General features: G+C 43.6%; 1 protein-coding gene across 1 annotated transcript in view; it reads right to left on the reverse strand.

Moving 5' to 3' along the window:
* Window positions 1–767: 767 nt before the first annotated feature.
* The window catches only part of gpr158a (G protein-coupled receptor 158a), a 54,715-nt gene continuing 32,074 nt past the window's right edge, over window positions 768–23,408 (reverse strand). Inside the window, exons 6-12 of the mRNA XM_061094137.1 lie at window positions 11,037–11,146; window positions 9,003–9,241; window positions 6,806–6,944; window positions 3,666–3,771; window positions 3,243–3,389; window positions 3,052–3,135; window positions 768–2,630 (exon numbers count right to left, since the gene is read on the reverse strand). Of these exons, the coding sequence (XP_060950120.1) occupies window positions 768–2,630; window positions 3,052–3,135; window positions 3,243–3,389; window positions 3,666–3,771; window positions 6,806–6,944; window positions 9,003–9,241; window positions 11,037–11,146 (2,688 nt within the window). The remainder of the gene's footprint in view (window positions 2,631–3,051; window positions 3,136–3,242; window positions 3,390–3,665; window positions 3,772–6,805; window positions 6,945–9,002; window positions 9,242–11,036; window positions 11,147–23,408) is intronic.

Below are 23,408 nucleotides of genomic sequence, written 5' to 3' on the forward strand. Positions count from 1 at the left end.
CAGTACATCCCAGCAGACCTGGAAGCATTTTAATCTGCCGAGAACTACAATTAAATAGGTCTAAACAAAATAAACATGACTAATTTTGGTCGTTGTGTGTATCATGCCATGAGCTTGAAAATACAAAGTGTACAAGAAGAACAAGAGTCCGACCTCGGTTCTTAATTAATGGGGTTGGCTAAAGTGCTATAGATTGATTTTCTCACTGAGTCCTTCCCTCTCTGCCAAGATTTTGGACACTAATAAATTAACGTGACCGCCTAAAGACCGACGTCAATCCTTGCAAATGTTCCCATTTTCTTTGGCGTTCACTTCTGCAGTTTCTTATAATTCTTCAAACCTTAATTCACGTTCAATATTCTTTCTATAAACCATAATTTCATATCCTTGCCCAGGAAGTAATGAAGTCAATGCACTTAAAAAAAAAAATTTGAGTACAGAACATGATAAATGCAGTTTTTCAACATTGCTCATGAAGTGAAAAGGCGGAATCAAAAGTTGCATAATTTGTCTACAATTTAACTTCAGGATGTTCCTGTAATAATCTGGAATGCTCGTCACGACGTCGTTTTTTTGTACATTTTACTTATTTTGAAAATAGGTAAAACAGGAACAAAACCTCGGAAAGGAAGGCAACTTGTGGAGTTTGATCTACTTTTCTTCCAAGTCACCAGACTAATAGTAAAAGGTAATATTTAACGATTTTCAAAGTGAAAAAAAGTGTACATCAATAACTATATTTTCAGAAGTCCATTAAGGTTTTAGTGTCATGCCTGCTTGCTTGATGTGCTCTCCTCAAAGTCCCAGGGACAAACATCTGCCTTTTTAGCAGCAGCTTCGACGCCGCCTTTAGGATTGCTCTGTTTGACCACAGAAGCACTTTTGTCTGTCCCTTTACTAGCTGACGTATCCTCAAACTCCCATGGACAGACTTCAGCCGGTTTTGGTTTGGCGGCTCCAACATTCACGCTTTTCCTTTTTTCCACCAGCGGTACCTCCGGCTGACTCTCTACATCCCACGGACAAACCTCGGCCAGCTTTTGCGGAATTGCGTGTCTCTCTGATGATTTACTCTTGTCCTTAGATTTTGTTCTACTTTTCTCATCATCAGTGTCTTTTGATTTCTCTTTGTCAAGTGTTCTTGTGGAAGGGGTAGCCTTCTTTTTTGAAAGGTCTTCCTTGGTTTTGGCAACTTGAGAGGGACTTGGCGTCCTCTCAGAATTTGGAGATACTGCAGTACTGTCATAGTCCCAGGGACACACATCAGCTTTAGTCGGTGGCTGGAGTGAGCCTCCTACTTTGGATGGATCTGAAAGGACACTTTTCCCTCTAGAGTCCACAGGAGATGTACCTTTTTTCTGCTTTATCGTATCTGATGAGCGAGACACTTCTGTTGTTGTTTGAGGCTCCTCAAAGTCCCAAGGACAAACGTCTACCCGAGCTGTTTTGGAGCTTTCTACTGCAGAATGAGGCGGCTGGGTTTTAGCAAATTGACTAGTCTGACTAGATAATTGTTGCTTTGACCCTTCCCCTTGACTAACGTTACTCTCACCTCCGTCCTCCCAGGGACAAACCTCTGCCCGAACAGCAGTCGTCTTCTGAATCTCCTTTGAATTCCTGCCACTCGAGTGATCGGATGCTTTCTGCTTCTGCTGAGATTTGCCTCCCTTGGTGCTCCCTCCGTGAACTGTCGTGGTTTCCTTTGGTGCGATAGATACGTGCTTTTGGACTTTGTTTTCAGTTGGAGTTGGGACATCTTCCACTTCCCAGGGGCAAACCTCCGAGAGATCGTAGAGGTCCTTTCCCTTGACTGGATCGGAACAGATTGATGGCTCGCTGCCGCTTACTGGCTGTTTCATAATCGTACCTTTAGCCACAGTCTGTTTGTACTCAACCGACTGGCTGATAATCATCTTAGACGGGCCTTCGTTTTCTGGCTCTGCACCGGCCCTTGTCTCTTTGCTCTTCGACTGACTCTTCTTATTGTTGTCCTCTGCACTCGGGGCCTTTCCTGTCAAACCCAAAGTCTTCTCTTTGGCACTGGCGATGACACTGAGTGACTTCTGCAGCATTGAAGCTTTCGGATGAATTGGTTTCTTGTCTGCAGTGAGGTTATGGGCGCTGGCAGACTTGCAGACCAAAGGGACACATTCTGTAGAATCGCTGGGGACACTTACATTCTCACTAGATTTCTTCTTGACCAGTTTCTTGCCCATAAGCGTTTCCAGGAGGGATCCTTCCGCCGGAGTCACCTCCATCTTGTCTGTTGTGGAGCTGTTGGAGTCTTCGTTCTGGTCGCGGACGTGGTCGTAGCTACTGTGGGACTTCTTCAGGGAGAAAACCTTGTTCTTTAGCGTCTCCTCCTTGGCTGGTTTTCCTGGGTGAGGCGGATCGAAGGGATTCTTTTTCAACATGCAAATGCTGTTACGATTGCTCCCATGCTCCCCCAACTCCTTGTCTTCCCGGCTGCATTGACGGTGGACAGATTCAGGGATTTCTGTGATGCGCCTCATCAGCGAGCGACCCAGCCCTTTCTTGGAGCTGCGCTTCTTCTGGAGATGAGGATTGTTCGCCAGCATCTTCTTCCGCTTGTAAATCTCCAACTGGGAGTAGAGTTTCTTCAACTCCTCCTAAACACGGTTGCCAGAATGATTGGAAAGACAAAAGAGAAGTGGTCAGTCTCCTGCTACAAGCAAATATATCGGTATTCTTACGATTAAAACACTGTTACGAAAAAAAGCAGACACTCTACTGCACAGAGAACATGCCGTACAAATCCATGACACGTGAGTAACAAACAGTTGTTAGGTGATGCACTACGGAATCTCACATGCGAGCTGAAAGAAAAAGCAAAGACAGCACAGTCCTGAACAGCTTTAAAGGAAACGGAGTGTGAATTGATGTTGGGTCTGAAACAGCCTCTAAGCTCAGGTCTTGAATTAATCATATATCTGTCACCATCCCGTATAATGATAGTTTGATTGACGAGCCCAAATCTTTTGGTAGAGAGACTTCTTCAGCGCTAACAGACAAACAGAAATCTCCGCTCACGTTGGTACGTTTTTCCCAATGACTGTCACAAGGCCTTACGCCACAGCCATTAATAGAACTGAGATGGCCCATTTCCTCTGGTGTCTGCAATAAAGAACTGCCATGGCTCAGTATTTTTGGTAGGATTTTAAAAAACGTTATCACCAGGTTATACATTGGAGGTGGAAAGGTAAACGGAAGCCAGGTCTTACCCGAATGTCCTCAGGGTCCAAACTGTGCTCGCTCCATGCAGAGGTGATGCTGCTGTTTAGGTACGACCCAGATCGACCCATGTCCAGCTCGTCCTCGTAGGCCTCAGAGGCAATATCGTCTCTCATGTGGGCGCCAGCAAACAGGAACTAGCGGATAAATACATTATTAGTTGATTCAAACTTCAAAATAAGAGATGTTCTCATACCAATGTCAACATCTGTAATGCCCGAAATACTGCTGATAGTAGATTCATTCAAATGCACTGGTATTGGATCGATTCTCTGTATTGTCTTGTCATCAGAGTCGATATCAGGAAAGTGGACAAATGGTATCGAGACAAATGCAAAGTCTAAAAAATAGCAGCAATATTTTACTTTTCTTGGGCAAGTGGAAGAAACTGAATCACATGTTGTAAACTTTACCTTAGGAATGAGAAGCAGACCCAGTGTCACTGTGACAGTTAGGTGGGTGTGGGTGAAGAACAGCAGCAGCATCCAGTCTGGATGGAGCTCAGGGGCAAGAGTGAACCTGTCAGAATGCAAATAGAAGGAAAAAAAAGAGCAGATGGATAGAAATGAGAAAGAATAAAATACAAGAAATTGAATCTCCATAGAACAGATGCCTCCAGATGCTCTCACAATGAAAGTGCTGTTCATTACCCATGTTAAAACGCCTTATGATAGCTGATTGTCAAATTGAAAATGCTCACACGGTAGCTGCAGTGAAGCACGACTAAATTATGTTGTGACGTCCACACACTTTGCTCCGTCTGCAGTAAACCTCTGAGATACAGATGGAGCCGGGGGAGACAGACGCCTGCAGACTTAATGAGTTTTCAGCCAAAGTAGATTTACACACTGTCTGTCCAGGCGTCAAGTCCAGCGCCTCGGATAATGCTCCACTTGATCCCTGCTTCCAGCAAGGACACCATATTTCTCCTCATTCCTTCAATTGGATTCACAACAAAAAGGGGGAGTGACCTTGATCTGGTCACAAGCTGCAGCCTATTAATGCACCAGACAGCAAAACACTGGGCCCGCTGTGGCAAAGCAGTTGGTGGAATATGAGATAATTACCGGCAGAAACAATAGAGCGTGTGAGGAGAAGCTCAAGTCTTTTATTTCAAGTGAATGAACAGGCTTTTCAGCACAGTGAGACCTTGAGCACGGCGAGGATATGAAGGCACGTCCTGTCAGATGCTAATTCAACCACCGGAAAGTCATCTGGCAGCCCCATTACATTGTAGAAGTTGGCAAATGGCTAATTAACGAACAGTTACTGCCGTAATGGCTCAGAGGCATGAGTGACGGCAAAGGTCCAGCTCATGAAATGCCCCAAAGCTCTGAAGTCTTCCCTCCTTCCTGTTTGATGGCGAGTGTCTGTGCAGATGAGGATTTAATAACCTTGGCACGCCGAACCCCTCCTCATCCCTCTACACTCCCCCGCAGGGAAGTAGCCGTCATTTTCTCTCCGCATCCCATTCGCACCTGGACCTCATACTAAAACCTGACGACCACCACGGCAAAGCGAGGAGCTGTAACTGGCCACCGTGGGATCAAATCGCCGGTTCTGCGAGTAACACAAATGGACGCGTGTAACAAGCTCCAGTGCACGGCGTGGTCTCTGGTGGCAGCCCGTCAGTCAGACTCAACTCGCCACACCAGGCAACTGTCCAATTTATCAGGGGGTCTCGTCTGGTCATTTTCTGCAGAGAACAGACTCACGATAAGGCGGAGTCACGCAGAACCAGACGTTCAAATATGCCCACAACTCTGATTTCTCCAAGAAGCTATCATAGTCCAGGCAAAGTAGCCCATTTTGGAGCCAAAAATAGAAGTAATTGTAAAAGAATTTTTTTCAGCATAGATTATTTCTATGAGGTGTCCAGAACAACATACTAAAAGTCCTAAGAAATCCTAGTTGCGGAAATATGTTTAATTCTCATCAATGTGTGCATATAAGGCAACTATACACCCCAAAAAGACTATTTTTTCATTTACTCCTATCAAAATGAAACTTTATACAATGAAAGTAGCCATGAAACGTAACATTTTTTGTATTAAAAGTTTCTTTGAAAATGAATTTATGTATGTATTTGTAATACATATGAATGGTGTTTGCTTATGCAAATGAGGACATATTCAATAAGTGCGGAGCTCATGTGCTTGTCAAATTCATTTCAAAAGAAACTTGTAATACAAAAAATGTTACGTTTCATGGTTACTTTCATTGTGTAAAGTTTTATTTTGATTGGAGTAAAGGAAAAAAATAGTCTTTTTCTCACTGATGAGAATTAAACATATTTCCTCAACTAGGATTTCTTAGGACTTTTAGTATGTTGTTCTGGACACCTCATAGAAATGATCTATGCTGAAAAAAATTCTTTTACAATTAGTCGGTCGTAAAACGCTACTTTGCCTGGACTAAGTCTGTGATACATTTATGTTGTTTTACAGGTGCCAATAATTCTAGTTATTTATGTTTATGCTCTGATATGGTTGATGTTTAATAATGTGATGGGGGGGGGGGGCACCAGCTGGGAACGGCAATGTCAGCTGGAAGGTCTCATTTACAACCTGCAAGCTGCAGCTATTTGACGTGAACACTGGAGGGAGAGGCCGGATTTCACTACAATGGAGATTAAAAACAGAAACAGCTCCCACATGAACAGAAGGGTTGAGCCTCATTCAGCCTATATGTGATGCAAATGAGACGATCTAGTGGAGGACATAAACGTCAGAATGACACCAGCCAGCAAACGCCATGATATTAAATATGGAGCCGGTGAATGTGGAAACATGTTGTAAATGGATGTGACAGCATCTGTACATGTTGAGGATGATGCGTTTGTTGGTAATTATGTTTTATTCTCCGGGGAGCTGATGCACGGACGTGACTGCACCAGGAACGGATATTTATTACAGATCTTCCTGTGATCGTCGAAGTTTAAAGGATGAATTTTCATAAATAACACAAATATACATCAATTCAACCTCCCTATAATGGCTTCTAGAGACAAGCAGATCATTTAAACCTTATATATAATATTATATTTGTAAGTACAGAGTTTTTTGTGAAATGACAATATGTTGTATGTATGTGGTTGATTTTCTGACTGATGTGATGATGCTTTTTCTTTTGCTAATAACCCAATTATACACTAACCAACTTTTACTATGCCAAATTACCTTTAAACAAAACATTATAATATCATCTCAACAGATCAAGTTTCTGAAAGGAGCCTTTCTGTGCTCGATGTTTCTTTGTGACTGACATTAATGAGGCTGCTTGCTGACTTAATGTCTCTTTTCCTACTGGTGCTCCTGTTGAGCAGCGGTTTATTGGAGGATAAGACTGAATAAGACTGTTTTTAATGAGTCATTTATATGACTTTAATGAAAAATGCATTGCTCTCTTATACATTTTTTGATACTGGCTAGATATTTCATATTTCAGTACATGTTTTTATAACAGTTTATATTTAACATGTTTCCTATGGGACCCTTTGAAGTTTAGCTGTAATGTAAGATTAGCATCCAGATGTGAATGTAAAAGTCGTTACCTGATCACATGGAATATCGCTGACAGGACGAGCTCGCTGTGAACGGCGATGGCCATGTAGCGCGGCTCGTGGAACGCCGACGGCACCGTCCTCACGGCGTAGCACAGGTACACTGCCCACAGCAGGAAGAGGAACTCGGCTGGGAAGAGTGAGACAAGAGGAACACAATGAAGACACAGGGGAAAAAAAACATTTATATGCAGTGCACAGGACCAACAACATAAAAAAGTCACATAAACACAACAACCTCTATTGTTCAATTGTTGTACAACTAGGGTTGCAAAATTCCGGGAATATTCAAAGTTGGAAACTTTCCATGGGAATTAACGGGAATTAACGGGAATGTACGGGAATATACGGGAATAAACTGGAAATGTTGTGGGTAATTTATACTAACTGTATTTACCTTGTCATATATAGACATGAATATAAACATTTTGTTTTGTCATAGGCTGATTTGAGCCCTGAGGAAACTTTGGGCACTTGACTATATGCTTCTGCATCGTTGTGTCATTCTTAACATAGGTCTTTGCACAGTATTTGCAAATGTACACAGCCTTTCCTTCTACATTGGATGGGGTGAAATGTCTCCACACATGAGAGAGTGCACGTGGCATTGTTCTGTAGAATAAGATGAGAAAAAAGTTTGTAAAAAAACACTAATGCAATGCCAGAGATATAAATAGTTAGCCAAACAATTGGAATTGTCTGTAAACATATTTTACAATTGATGGATAAATGAATGGAAATAGTCTAGATGATCAGATGAACAATCCTCAATCAGCATGCTAATATATTTTTCCCAGTAATATCATGGAAACTTACCTGACTAGTCCTGCACTCTACAGCAGGCCTCAATAGCCCTGCTGTAGAGTGAAGGATGCTGGGAGTTATCTGTGCATGTGATGGAAGAATGACCAGTGTAGGGTTGAAACTCAACGTTCCATACATCTTTAAAATAGAGTTTTGAATGATGTTTTTATTGCTCTAATAGTCTAATTTGCGTAGTTTTTTTTTTTCAAAATTCCCAAAATTCCCGAACTAACTTCCCATGGAAAGTTTCCAGAAAGTTTCCGTAAATTTACCGGAAACTTTCCGCCCCTTTGCAACCCTATGTACAACACAGGTTTACATACAAATATCTGCTCACAACAGCTGACAAACTCAGTTATAACAGCTGTGGTTGTTTTCTCTAGATAATAAATGGATCCTTGTTCACCAACATGGCCGCCGCATGTAATGGTTCATATACAGGGAGCTCGATAGTCAACATGCAGGTTTTTTTACGGCAGAAACTTTTATTAAAAACCTCTTGTACAAGAAATATGAGTCTTATTTACCTGATTATAGTGATAAAGCATCAGAAAACGATTCATTAACCATAATAATCTACACTCTATAAATTCTCCACTGTAGAAGACATAAAATCCTGGTTTGTGGTGAACAAACATAAAACAAATGCTGCTGGTTCAGCAACAACACAAGAGAAATATGCTTATATCTAATGTAAAACACAAGATTAATTATCCAACATATAATTGCATTGCTGAAACTGCACCTTGTTGTGCGTTTGCATGTTGTTTTTTGACGTCAGAGCTGACCTGCACATTCCTATTTTTACCCCCCCGATGAACAGAAAGGAAATCTGTCCTGGTTTTACACTATCGCAGCGTGTCCGCCCTGCCGGGGGTCCACTCGTTTTACCCAGAATTCAAATCGGACCGCGTTTCTCTCTCCCTCGTGCAGCCTGAGTCAGCAGCTGTGAAAAAACAGGATGCAGATTTCCTGAGTGCGAGATGCAGCCCCCCCGCCGAGCGCCGCCGATGCCTCATCTGTCTGTATCTGCTGCCGGTCGTTCCCTCGCCTCCGAGCCAGAAACACAGGAAACACCCAAAAGTGCAGCAGCAGTCGGGAGGATTAATGTCTTTCTTTTGGGAAACAGGAGAGCGCTGCCAAATGTAGATGGAGGCAAACTGTCTCCCTCCTCCCACTTCTCCTCATCACTCACTCTCCCCTCATCTCTCTTACACTCTTTGAACTCCTAATGTATCGCGCCAGACAAATTACCTCTGGATTTCCCTGACATGAATACCTCAAATAACCCGTGTTTTCTCTGTGTGGCGCCCAAACAGAATGAAGCGTGTATTCATCTATGTAAACCCCCCCCCCCCCGTGTGGACGCGGAGGGGCAGCTCACCGACAGCCATCATGTAGTCCCAGCGGTCCAGCAGACACATGCTGAACTGCAGCCCGTCGGGCGTGTAGCCCACGTCGATGAGGGTGGACTTCCTGTCCGGGTTCTGACAGACGGCAGATGTCCACGCCACCAGGAACCAGCAGACGATGAGGAGGATGATGCCCAGCAGACGCAGCACTCGCCAGCTGGTCATGTAGGGGATCCTCTGGGCCGTCCGGGAGAGGAACACCTTTAGCACCCTGTCAGGAGGAGGAAGAGGAGGATGAGAGACCCTCAGAACAACATGCAAATACACTGTAGAATAAGATATAAAATATATGTCAAACTGAGCATCTATGATGGGATGAGTTGTTCCAGATTATAGAAGAGTTTTAAGGATTTCACTTTTTATCGTAGCTACTGTCCATGTGCATGCAGCTTAGTACGACCAAGGACTAATAGTCCAGGCAAAGTAGCGTTTTCCGACCGACTAATTGTAAAAGAATTTTTTTCAGCATAGATCATTTCTATGAGGTGTCCAGAACAACATACTAAAAGTCCTAAGAAATCCTAGTTTAGGAAATATGTTTAATTCTCATCAATGTGTACCAATAAGGCCCGGCAACAATACACCCCAAAAGTGCTATTTTTTTCGTTTACTCCTATCAAAATGAAATTTTACACAATGAAAGTAACCATGAAACGTAACATTTTTTGTATTGTTTCTTTGAAAATGAATTTGAATATGCAAATGAGCTATACACTAATCGACTATGCCCCAAATACACCCAAATAGGCTTAATTTTTTCCTTTACTCCTACCACAATAAAACTTTACATAGTAAAAGTATTTATGAAAAGTAACTTTTTTTGTATTACAAGTTTCTTTTGAAATGAATTTGACAAGCACATGAGCTGGGTGTATTTTGGGCATATTCGATAAGTGTATAGCTCACTTGCATATTAAAATAAATTTTCAAAGAAACTTGTAATACAAAAAATGTTACGTTTCATGGTTACTTTCATTGTGTAAAGTTTCATTTTGATAGGAGTAAAAGAAAAAAATAGCCCTTTTGGGGTGTATTGTTGCCTTATTGGCACATTGATGAGAAATAAACATATTTCCTAAACTAGGATTTCTTAGGACTTTTAGTATGTTGTTCTGGACACCTCATAGAAATAATCTATGCTGAAAAAAATTCTTTTACAATTAATTCTATTTTTGGCTCCAAAATGGGTTACTTTGCCTGGACTATAAGAACAAGAATAAGAATATAAGAACATTTCATCCGTAAGATGCATCACGGTTTCCAGCAGTGACTCTTTCCTCTCCCATGTTTAATACATGAAGCCATAAATACACGGAAACACAAAGACGGCGCAACAGGAATTAAATTCAGCCGGGACACGTGACCAGCCGTCGCTATTCTTAGGCTCTGCCCTTCACGCACATTGATGAAGTGTCCACTGCGCTCGCCGCTAATGAGCCCCCCATCAAAAATTGATCTGTGCGATATGTTGACTCGCAGCTCCGAGGGTTTACGCTGCTCGCATTAGCCACATCCTCTTAATCAGCGTCTTCACCGGGCCTTTCTGACACATCCACCTGACAGAAAGACCCACAGAAGAACAATTTGGAGTGCGTTGCTTTAAACACGGCGGAGCTGCTGTCTCATTACGGGTTATTCAGTGCTGGATATCCTCCCCTGTTCTCTCAGCCCTCTGGCACTTCTCTCCCTTCCTCTGCTCACTCACACATTTGTCTCTCGGTCTGTTCTCTTCCAAACGATATATATGGAGATCATTTGGGACCAGAGCAAACTGTGTGGTCCTAAACCTTGAGTCTATGCCTGACGTTACAGAAAAACACTGCTCACACTTCTCTTATCACCTGATAAGACACATAAGCACTAAAGTAACTCATCCATCCATCATCTGTACCGCTTATACTTTCAGGGCCACAGGGGGCGCTGGAGATAATCCCTGCTGACATGAGGCAAGGGGCCAATGTATGCGTTTGTGTGTGTGTGTTCGTGTGTGTGTGTGTGTGTGTTACCTGTACAGCTTCAGAGTCAGAGTCCCATAGACGGTGGCAAAACCCAGCAGACGGACCCATCGCAGCAGGATGCATCGGAAAACACTCGGCTGGAAGTAAAGAATCCCGACCTGCAAGACAGAAAGAGTTCGAATAACAACGATGTCTTTCCTAATCCCAAAACATTAACTCACTAATGAAAACCTTCAATCTGTCTGAAAGCTCAGGACAGGTTGTGGGCGAATGGTCATTGAGTTCCAGGCCTGGAAATGAACTTGGATGCATTTGATAAAATGTTAAGCTTCACAGATCCATCACTGAGCAGATTCCCTCTGTCGATGACGTCTGTGTGATGTGTTGAAAGCTCCAGAGAGAACTGGTAAGTTGACCTTGAGTTTGGATAGTTTCCAGTCTGAGTAAAATATCAACAGCAAAACCAGCCCAGTCATATTCAAGACGGCATCCTGTTGTGTTTAAACTGCTGTTAAATATCTATATCAATATGAATTTGTTACATATTTACAAATTAAAAAGAATTATTCCAAATATAGCCGGATAAAGTCATGTTTAAAAATGCAGTGCAGTTGAAATTCACCTGAACCCAACAACCTCAGACCTCAATCGTTACATGAAACAAATTTTAAGCATCAGAAACTAATTATAATTATAATGAAGCAAAAGATAATGATTTCAATATTTACATAATTCTTCCCACACTGCTTCTATTTAGTATAATTTCAAATATAACGGGCATTGCATTACCAGCACGGCTCCGACTCTACAGCTGATTAATCTTTTGAAGGTTCACCTCTATTTCTCAAGAAGCTATAAATGAAAAATCAAAGAGGAAATGTCATGAATCACGTTGACTTTAATAGTTAAAACACGACATGACAGAAGCGCGCTGACATTTTACATCCATCGCTGGCATGACTCATAACACGGCTGCATCTGAGGCTGCTAACATCACAGAGGAACTGCCCTTGAGACAGAGACGAGGATCCAAAGACCGAGAATCGCAGAGACATGGCGCCCATACAAAAACATCAACCACACACACACACACTGATGATCTTCCAAGAAGGAGAACAAACACACGCACAAAAACTAGAGAAAGACACAAACATCTGAGGCAACACAATTATCTGTCCGTTGCAGATGTGCAGCGATTTCCCCAGTGGGATTGTTAATGGTAATCGGATTAGCCGAGCCATTAATACGATCCCTCAGGCCGCGGAGGAGATGCAGGCATGTGGATTTTTTTTTCGCTCACTGGGTCTGAATCAGTTAGAGGGACACAGAGGACCCCACAGGAGAGAGGGGGGGGGGCCGCGGCCGTCCTGTGACACATGGTCGACCAGAAATACTTCTGACATGACTCAGCTGTCTTACATCTGCAGCATGGAGCAGCCTCTGGAACTCCCTTTAAGAGGGTGAAGAAAGTAATATTAGAAAAACTGAGTCCTGAGTGGATTCCTGACGAAACGCAGAGAGGAGGCTGAGGATCCGATGAAGAGATCTCAGGCGTCTCAGCCGCTCGGCAACTTGCTGACGCACGTTTGGCTCCGCGGGGACGGAAGGAGGGCACAGGACGAGCAGCTCAAAAAAATAAAATAACACACAGGGGGAAAACACTGGGCTCCCGACTGCGTTTTGGATAAACTGCAGAACAGCAGCTGGATCCCGGTCACGTGCCACTCCGGGCCGGGTGTTGTTTGTGGTGAGACAGAAACTCGCAGCTGTTCCCCGGAGGCTCGGCTTTAAACGATGTGAGAGCGGGTGTCAGGAAAAAAGTTTTTATCACATTTAGTTTGTGTTTAAAAGGTGAGATCACATCATTCTCACCGGTGGAAACAGCAATGGAAATGTTTTATTTTTAGTCGCTCAAGGATTCACAGTTGTCAACAACAACAAAAGGCAGAGATAAAGTCTTTTTTCAAGTCTTCATCAAGCAAAAGTTTATTAAGTTCAAGCAGCTTTGCTCATAATTAGGGTTGCAAAGGGGTGGAAAGTTTCCGGTAAATTTCCGGAAACTTTCCACGGGAATATTAAGCACGGGAATTTTGGGAAAATATGTTAGCATGCTGATTGAGGATTGTTCATCTGTTCATCTAGCCTATTTCCATTATAATTTATCCATCAATTGTAAAATATTTTTACAGACTATTCCAATTGTTTGTCTAACTATTTATATCTCTGGCATTGCATTAGTGTTTTTTTACAAACTTTTTTCTCATCTTATTCTACAGAACAATGCCACGTGCACTCTCTCATGTGTGGAGACATTTCACCTCATCCAATGTAGAAGGAAAGGCTGTGTACATTTGCAAATACTGTGCAAAGACCTATGTTAAGAATGACACAACGATGCAGAAGCATATAGTCAAGTGCCCAAAGTTTCGTCAGGGCTCAAATCAGCCTATGACACAACAAAATGTTTATATTTATGTCTGTATATGACAAGGTACATACAGTTAGTATGAATTACCCACAACATTTCCAGTTAATTCCCGTTAATTCCCGTTAATTCCCGTATATTCCCGTTAATTCCCGTATATTCCCGTTAATTCCCGTTAATTCCCGTTAATTTCCATGGAAAGTTTCCAACTTTGAAAATTCCCGGAATTTTGCAACCCTACTCATAATTCACAAGAGTGGACTTTTAAATTATTAAAGAATATGCTGATTGTGAAACTTTAGCTCCAGCATAATAAAAACCAACCACGTGTTCCCACTGGACTCTCAGCTCTCTCCCAGTTCATCTGATACAATACGATCAATTCTCCAATCTCCTCATCGCCAATACTCTAATTTTACTCTGAAAATAAGCTCATTCATCGTCCTCAAACATTTCCGTGACCCCTCACGACCACGTGCTGCAGGAGCGATATTCATTACGTAAGCCGCTCGCTCCGCCGCTGCACTTCCCATCAGGAGGGTTTCTGGGAAGAGTCTGGCTGTGACCCTCGGGCAGTTTCCTCTTCACGTCAGCGAGCATAAAGAGCAAGATCGGTTTCTAGCCTCCTCCTCCTCCCTCCGTCCTCTTCTCTTTTCAAACTTTCCATTAATAATCGATGCTGAGTGCTGGGAATGCTGGATTCAGCGCTGTGAGAAGGGAGAGGGATCGGGTGATGTTCTGCAGCGTGTGTGAGTGTGTGTGTGTGTGTGTGTGTGTGTGTGTGTGTGTGTGTGTGTGTGTGTGTGTGTTCACGTGCAGCATGAGTGCGTGTGGAGGGATTGAGAGGATCGGGGGGGGGGTATACCTGTCTAATGGACGTCAATATGAAGGAGACAATTATCAACACTCGTTCTGCTCTTCAGCTCGCCTCGCGCTTACAGCCTGAGGATCTGGAAGAGCTGAGTGCCGCCAAGCATCTTGCACACGCCATTTATATATCGTGATTATTCTAAACTCTCAAAATAAATGTAGATTTTCTGTTTTTGTCACAATTTAATAAACATATGATGCTTTTTTAGTTTTTCTTTCCCCTTGTGTGTTATAGAGGTTTTTTGCGAATGTAACACACGTTGGAAGCAATGGACCAATCACAACAGAGCGGACCAGCTGGCCAATCAGAGCAGACCAGAGAAGAGTCTTAAAGAGACAGGCGCTAAAACCAGGTGTTTCAGTCAGAGGCTGAAAAGAGGAGCTGCAGCAACAGTCTGAGGATGATGATGTGTTTTCTGAACATTCGAGCGTTTAAACATTTTCAAAACGATGAGTCGAACATCCTTTAAAGAACCTCTCTCTCCAAAGAGCACAGATTTCATAGCTGGTAATGAGGCCGTTTATAGGAAATATCAGGTCATATTGTCTCCTGGTTTCCGGCAGGTGTCCCTGATGAATGTCTCCCATCTGCCGACCTCTCCCTCTCCAGACTCCCCAGACACCTGATTTAACACAACCTGCTTCTGCTTCAACCCTCCGAAGTAAAATGCTGTCATGTTGGAAACTGCAAAACAGAACAAAGTGTTCCAGGGATCTGAGAGGAAGAAACTTCTTGAAGTACTGGATGTCTAACTCACTGACAGAAACACCATATCTGATTTTTCCTTCGCAGCTTGGAATCAGTTTTTGGTTGAATTGATTTGAATGAATTGTTCCTCATGGACATTCACAGCTCTCACGAGAAACTGATCTCTAATCCAGATGTTTGAAGGAAATGCATTGTTGATAAGAAATGAAGACGTTCAACCTTTTAAAGAAATGTATAGTTATTTGCAGAAATATACTTAGATTGATTGCAATCACATCTTCACATCTTGCATCGGTGCATTAACGTGTCACAGCCTGGTTAGCTTAGCTTAGCATTAAGACTGGAGGCAGGTGGAAACAGCTAGCGTGGTTCTGCCCTGAGGAAACTGTCAGCAGCTCTAAAGCTAAAACTAATGTAATCTAATCCATCATTTGTGATGCATTATGGAGCAGGCAGTGGAGTCAGCATCTCTTCCACCGCTCGTGTCTCTAATTATGCATCAGTTATTTGTGTTGTTGTTGTTTTGTTAACGGTGCACACGGCCTGTTGTGCACATATTAACCTGACAGCAGATGTTATAACACATAACAGGTCGTCGCTCGTGCTCTAATGAAGAGCGACTCGTGGGACGGTGACTAACACGAGCTTTGTTCCCGGACGATGACGGGACATGTCGTCTGTTGATGGGAACATCGGCTGTTGTTGGTTTAAACATGTGACTGTAGATGAAGCTCCGCCTCCAGCCATCGACTCAACCTAACATATTCAAGATGAAAGAAAGAAAGTCTGAAACAAACTGCATTTTCCTCTGAGATGTTGTTTCTTTGCTCTAATATTTAAATACTTATTGCTCTTGATAATAAAGTCTTTATAACGACCTGTTTGTACTGATTTTCTCTATGTTCATTTTGTATAATCTAATTTTGTGAAACTTTTACATTATGCAGGTCAAAGCCTCAAATAAGTCTGATTGCTTTTGTGGTATATATGTATCTAATATTTCCAGAAATCATAAGAACTGTTCACCTTATCAGCTTTAGACGTATTATCTGTCAACACATAAATGGTGTAACATTTAACGCACAACTGACTGAAGGGCTGAGAACAGGGTGTCAGGAGGTTCACATGATTAACATTCATGATGAATAGATTCGTCTCTCTTCACGAATCCGTTGGAATATTCAACAGCGAGAGTGACGGGAGGCGAAAAGCACAGACCGCCGCGAGATTCACACGCTCACCCACTCGCTCATTCAATCAACGCTCGCTCACTTAATTTGCAGTTATCTTTCATTCCTGATCGCTCCTCAGCTCAGCAGCCACCAGCTGGCTCCTCACAGAGACTCAGTGGTTGCTGAGCCACTCCAGAGTTTCCCCTTTTGATGCGGCGCTGACGACAGCCGGCCAGCTGTGGTGCGAGCGGCGGCGGCAGCGGCGGTTTCCAGGGAGCTGATCTGATGTTGGCTCACCAATGCTGGGTTTTTAATTTTTACTTTTGAGGTGAGTCTGATTGTTTTGTCCATTTTGAACAGGAGTGTGTCCTGGTCAGTGGTGGGAAGTAACGAAGTAGAAATACTTTGTTAAGTTTCTACTTCGTTAAGTAGAAATACTTCGTTACTGTACTTAAGTAGATTTTTCACATATCTGTACTTTACTTGAGTACTTCTTTTTTCCTGACGACTTTTTACTTTTACTCGTTACATTTGAGCACCAATATGTGTACTTTCTACTTCTTACATTCTCAAACTGGCTCGTTACTTGAGCAGCGGAGGTTGGCTCTCTCTCTCTCTCTCTCTCTCTCTCACTCTCTCTCCTCTAGGGTTCAAAATTTGTAAAATTATACATTATATACATTATATTCATATCGTTGTTATAATTTTTCAGTCAGTTGAGATAAATCTTGAGGAGAAACATTTTGGGTTGTTTTGTGTCTGTATAGGCCTTCTATAAAAAGCACTTTGCATTTTTTATTTTGGTACTTGTACTTTTACTTTTGATACTTAAGTACATTTCAACACCAGATACTTTTGATACTTAAGTACTTTTAATATGAGCTACTTTAAGACTTTTACTCAAGTCATTTTCTGACGGGTGACTTTTACTTTTACCGAAGTCACTTTCAGGTAAGATATCTGTACTTTTACTCAAGTATGGCTTTCAAGTACTTTATACACCACTGGTCCTGGTTTTGTTGGTGAGTTTCCACGGAGGAGACGGAGAAGAGCAGCAGTCTGTTGCACCAGCTGAACTGAGGATTGAGTGTGAAATCAGTGATTAAATCAAAACTAGTTCATTTCACACTGAACTGAGCAGTTTGTTCTGTGTCATGGTTTTTTATGATCCAGGTGGTTGCACCAGAACAAGCTCCGCAGAAGTGAAGCCAAAGCATCTGGATCGCCCCCTGGTGTCTGGCTGCAGCTTAAGTCATTAACCTTGCCTTCTCCATGTTAGTGGATGGGACTCCAACGCTGTAATGTACTAAGGATCAGGAACGCCAGACCAACGTGGACCCTTGTTTTAGTATTAACAGAACCGTGGGTGTGTTCATGTGATGCAACTCTCAGCAGACGTGGAAACGTGTGGTCAAACAAATAAGCCTGGAAGCAGACGGATTGCAAATAAATAAAAACGTTTGATGATTAAGTAAATACACACACCCCACTTCTGTGTGCTCACAACTCGCCATTCGCCTTTGGTAGAGAAACACTGAATGTAAACATAACTTTTTGTTTGTTTACAGAAAGACTCTCGAGGGAACCTTTAAAGTTTCTCAGAGAAGAAGAATTCCCATCTGAGAAAAAGCAGCATCGAACTAAACACTCGTCTTTTCCACACAACGGTCGACTTCATGAGTCTCAGTGTGTCTGTCAGCTGACTCGTAATTCACCATATTCTCTATTTCACTGTTTATTTGAAGGTATACAGGTATACAGTGAAGGTGAAGCTGCTCGGAGAAGAGGACGGTAGGTTTCTGTAATTTCAGTTTCCTGATTTATTCATTGTAGCAGAACAAAATGTTGAAGGAGCTTGGTGCCACTTCTCACATTCAGATCCTCCAGGAATAAAAGTTCAGTGCATTTCTGAAAGCTGGTTTCTGACTTGTATTGTGTCCATTCATCACCAAGTGTGAAGACTTTTGCCTTTAGACAAAACACCATAAGACCTGAGTCGATTGAAGGAAACTGATACTTTAAATGTGACCTCAACTGGAGTACGACCAAATGTAAACACAGCCGGTGTCGGTGCCAAACTTTAATTTGATAAAAACACAAACTCTGGCACTTTAAAGTCCCCGAAGGCTCCACGTGAGGACGAACATACGCCCACAACCAAATTACGACTCCCAAATGGATGCACCACCGAGCAAACACAAATCATTTTGTGCTAGACTGCTTTGGATAATTAGCTCTCGCTCTGGGGCAAACAGGAGATATTCAACCAATAACACTCAAAAAAAGTAAAGTGGGTGGATTCTTTTATTAGAATAATGCAGTTAGCAGAAGTGCACCGAAAATCAGCAGTGTGTAATTAACTTGTAATGTGCAGACAATAAAAATGTAAATGTGGCCGATGAGGAGGGTGAAAGCTTTTGGGGATTGATCGTCGTCCTCGTGAAGGTCAGAGACGGACGAGTTATCGATCAGAGCGTCGGACTCGTCTCCCGATGACATGAAATGAGTTTCGTCGATTCAACAGACGGGAAAACATGTTTACTCCGTCACTTTCCGATGTTCGGCAGCGATCAACAACTGAGCTTGATACAAGATGTTCTTCACGAGTATAAATTTAGTTATGTATATAAAGTATTTCTGGCTTCAGTCATTGACCCTGTCTGCGAACATAAGGCTGCAACTTGGTTGTGTGTAAATATAATTTCTGGCAGACTAAGGACGAGATGTTTGGTGCCAGTCATGAACGCTAAGATTAGAAATAACAAGAAGCTGTGGCCATAAAACAAAAACAAAGAGCTGGAAGCAACTAAAATATCTATAAAACTGCAGAGTTGTGTGAGTTTTGTCCATCTGTTTATCCACCGTTGGTACAAAAACATTTTGGAGACTCCAAAAATTTCTTGTTGTTCGTGTTTAAATTTATAAATGAATGTGTTCAGGATTCAGAAAAGTTAATACTCTGACCAAATGTTTTTAATGCTCGGAAACTGTGCCTCTGTTAGACCTGCACAAATTCAAAGTCATGGTGTGAATGCTGAGTTATTACCGGGGGGTTCAGAGCTATGACGGCTGGAGGAGCAGCCTCATGCTAATTGAGCACTTAGCGAAATGAAAATGGCAAAAGAAAATATCACATATTAGTCATCTGTCCGTGATCCAGTGCAAACACGTCAGTTCTTTGATTTGAAAGCAACTCAAACCCAGAGCTGGGAAACCGTCGGCCGGCATTAGTCAAAGGAACAGACGGAGCCGAAATACAGATTCTTGTTGTCGTGGTTTCCAAAGATAAAGCTAAAGAGGAGAAAAATGACTTTCAGCCATTTAGGGTGTCCGTCTCCGTCTGAGTGGAGGAGGAGATGGCGCCGCCTCGGGAATCGTTCTGTCACAACAAAGCTCTCGCGCTACTTTGAATGTTTTGACAGGAAATCGCGGCAGCCTTCCGGTCCGCCCCGCTCATCGTCTCCGGCTCGCTGCTCGTCTCTTTGTCTTATTTTCTTTTTTATATATATATATATATATAAATCCACGAAACACCTTTGGTATGAGAGAGTGGGAGGGGGGGGGGGGCACTGGTGGGAGCAAGGGAGAGGTGGAGAGTTCTAATTGCAATGGATCCATTTTTATATGAAAGCTGACACTCGTTGGAGCCACGTGGGAAGAGCAGCTTTCTGGAGGGAGGTAATGGTTTCTCCTCCTGCTCCCTGAGGTGGGCCGAGTGTAAATTACATCCAGCTCGGCCTCGGCTCAGCCAAGGCCGGGGCCGGCTGGCGCTCGCCTTCCCTCCTCAACACCAGCTACATCCTCAGAGATATCCCCACCTCGCCGGGACGCAGAGGGACGAATCAGAGAGGGAATAACCCGCCTACATGCAACGGTGCTATCTTTCTGTTTCCCGGTCTCTCACACCCTCCGTGTCTCTGCTCGTGTGGACAGAAGGAACACTCCAGGTGCAGCGGTGCATCTTCGGCGCTGTGCAGATGGAAGGAAAGGGAAGCGCGGGTGTGAAGGGGGGGCCGGGGATGCACAGAGACCCTCCAGATCCACTTAAGTCAGATTGAAAGTGTCAGAACAGCTTGGATGGGAGGTAGAGCTGCGCAGGGGAGAGAGAGAGAGCGCTGGCAGACGTGTGTGTCAAGGCCTGTCAGGTCAGGAGACATCATCCCCCCGGCCACACGGCTTCTCATTAGCCCCCTGATGCGCTGGGAGGCCCCCCCCCCCGCCTGCCATGCACAGCCACCCACAAGCCGGGGTGAAGTGGCACCTGGGCTGAAAAACTGGAAGTGGACAGGTGGAAGGACACGGAGTCAGGGACGGACGAGGAATTAGTCCGGCTCCAGACCACTGGTTTGAAAACGGGAAAGGTTTCCTTGAAGGGGAAGCGACAGACGCCCCAAGCTGGGCTGAAAAGATGCTTCATAAACGGTGTCAACTAAAATCTAAAAACATAAAACTCGCAGATTCACGTTAACATCTATGAGAGCCTTCGAGGCAGAGCAGGAGGCGTGACACGTCTCGCAGGGGAGAGAAGAACAACTAGTGCCGTCTCTGGGGCGGAGGCACAGATGGGCTGGGACGCTGGGAGGGAAGATCAGTCTCATGTGGTGTGTTTACATGCTTTTAAGCAGCCTGGTTGTTACTGGCTCACTGCGGCGCCTGGAGTTTTCAAACGTCAGGTAGATGACAGAGACGAGAGGAAGACAGCGACATCAGACGAGACTCCTGCTTTCTTGGTCTTCCTGTAGCTTTTTAAAATCTTTTTCATGAAGTAGAAACTGAAACCTGGCTCCTTCCACCCCCAAAATCTTGTTTGTCAATTCTGTTCATAGAGAATAGCGAACCTCTAACCTTTATAATGATAAGAATTACATGTATTTATCGAGAGCTTTTCAACACAAAGTATAAGTGCTACACAACAAGAAAACAAATAGGTACGAGTCATAATAATAGAGATAAAAGACCAAAATATTGTGGCAGCCCGAGTGAGTTCAACGATAAGATTTAAAAGACTCAACACGAGGTGATGAAGAAGATCGTTGTCGCAGCTTTGTGTTTCCTACGGATAATCACTCCCTTAAAGGGACTCTTACCTTTGTTGCATTTGAGAATTACAGCACATTCAAATCATCCCGCCTTCCTCCAATGCCCCACCCCCTCGTTCCCATCCGCGGTGTTTTTTTGAAGAAACTTTATTTACAACCTACTGCCTCCGCGCACGCACGTGAGTTTTTGTTTACCAAAGCAATGGATTCGGATTCAGAAGCACCGGTAAGTTATATACATTGATGACGCGGGCCCGAATGCGCCACAAGAAGCAGACGGGCTTCCTGTCTGTTTCCATGCAGCAAACAGACAGGTCTGTCGGCCAATAAGGTCCTTCGGTCCGAAGAATTTTATTGGTTGAAGTTTTCACTAAATATTATGAGAGTGAAATAATTGTTTGTTTTTACTCCTGGTGGGTCTGTCTTGCATTTTAGAGTGTCATTACCTTATTAATACAAATTTAACCTTATCCACAAAAAGTGTAAAAATGCAACAAAGGTAAGAGTCCCTTTAAATTCAACCTCAAAATAAAGGGAGGAGGGGTCAGGAGTAAAAAATATTGTCGCCAAACAGCAGAGTGAGTGATCTGTGGAGAGAGAGAAACTGTGATGAGAAGGCAAAGTGAACGTGGAGATTTCATTGTTCTCTAAGTGGCGTTGTCTCCTCCTCAAGCTGTCGTGTGACACATGAGCTGCAGCGTGGACAATGCACCGCTAAGAATACTGTTATGACAAGTGAAACCATGTGTACTCCACCCCCCCACCACCACCCCACCCCACCTTTTCTTTGCATTTTCCCCGAGCACCTATCAGAGTTCGTGGTTTGACAGGTTGATACCAGGTGGCTACGCCTCCGGTTCATTACTGAATGCTCCCCCCCGGGCTCATGGTGGTATCTGAGAAATAAAAACAAGTAGCGATGGCACTTTGCTCTAATCTAAGCCCCCCACCCCACCAGCAGCGTCAATAAGAAGCTGCAAAGAGACAAGCGTGAGGCTGGCGAGCTAATCCCGGGATCACATCGTGAATCACACACACGTGTCCGGCTCTCGTCTCCGCAGCCGGACGGGAAGGAGCAGGAGCTTTGGCACTGCCATCATTTTGCCTCTTCTCCTCCTGCTCTGCTTGTTCCTCCTTCCCTCCGCCTTTCATCTCAGAGCTGGGGAGGGAGGGAGGGAGGGAGCTGAAGTTATTGCATGTGACACGCTCGGGAGAGAAAAGCAAAGGGAGGGGGGGGGAGAGATGGTTTTACTCCACAGAGCAGGAGGAGCTGCATCTTCCTCCTGCTCTAATAACAGTGGAATTATTTAAAATAGAAGCAGCAGCGGCGGTGGAATATTTCTGAATCTATATTTAGATTGGGGGAGTGATGCGTCTCCCCCCCCTCGCAGCCTCGGCTCGGGGGGGGGGGGGGAGACATGGAAATGCATCAGGGCGCAGATCAATCCACCGTGCCGCCGTTTTCACATGGTCGAGCCGAGATGTTTTATCCAAACAAGCCGAGTGGTGGTTTCACTCGGAGCGTTTCTGCATGACGCTACAGAACCAGCCTTTCGATTTGTCTTCTCCAAAACAACGACCTGGTTTCACAGAGCGAACCTACAAAGTGAAGTTCTCTTTGTAGAGCCTGTTAACAAGACGCCTATTTTTAGCTTTGGCAGCCGGCGCCGCTCCAGCAAGAAACAGGAACATCATCTGCAATTCATTCATTCACTCGCTCACCGATCACCTGCCGCGCCGGTTTACTTTCACTCTGCAGATTTTCAAACATTATTACTTTTCAGGACCTTGTCGCAGCAAATTGCATCGATTAGCCGGCTCTAAATCAATCGGCTTTAATTACATTCACCCTGCATTGCTTTGCTCAGCGTGGAGCTCCACATGATCGCAGCTAAATCGCAATTAGTCCGAGCCCCGGGCGCCCGGGAGGAAGAGGTAATGGTGGATTCATGTAAATCAATGTCAGTATCTTTTTATAACTGATGCTCTGGAATCACTCTGAATGATTTGTATTGATCACAGTTGCAGGTTACATGAGGCCACAACAATTAGCTATGGTTTCCATGTGGTTAAACTCTATCACACTCGGTTATCATTCATTTCTGGGTTCATGACCAGGAGTCAGGTTCCGTTTGTTGTTTGGACTCAACAACTATTTTATTCCTTATTGGCAGAATTTAAAAGTCATATGGAAAGTATAAAAAA

This window comes from Limanda limanda, chromosome 20, assembly GCF_963576545.1.
Source record: "Limanda limanda chromosome 20, fLimLim1.1, whole genome shotgun sequence".
Lineage (NCBI taxonomy): Eukaryota > Metazoa > Chordata > Actinopteri > Pleuronectiformes > Pleuronectidae > Limanda > Limanda limanda.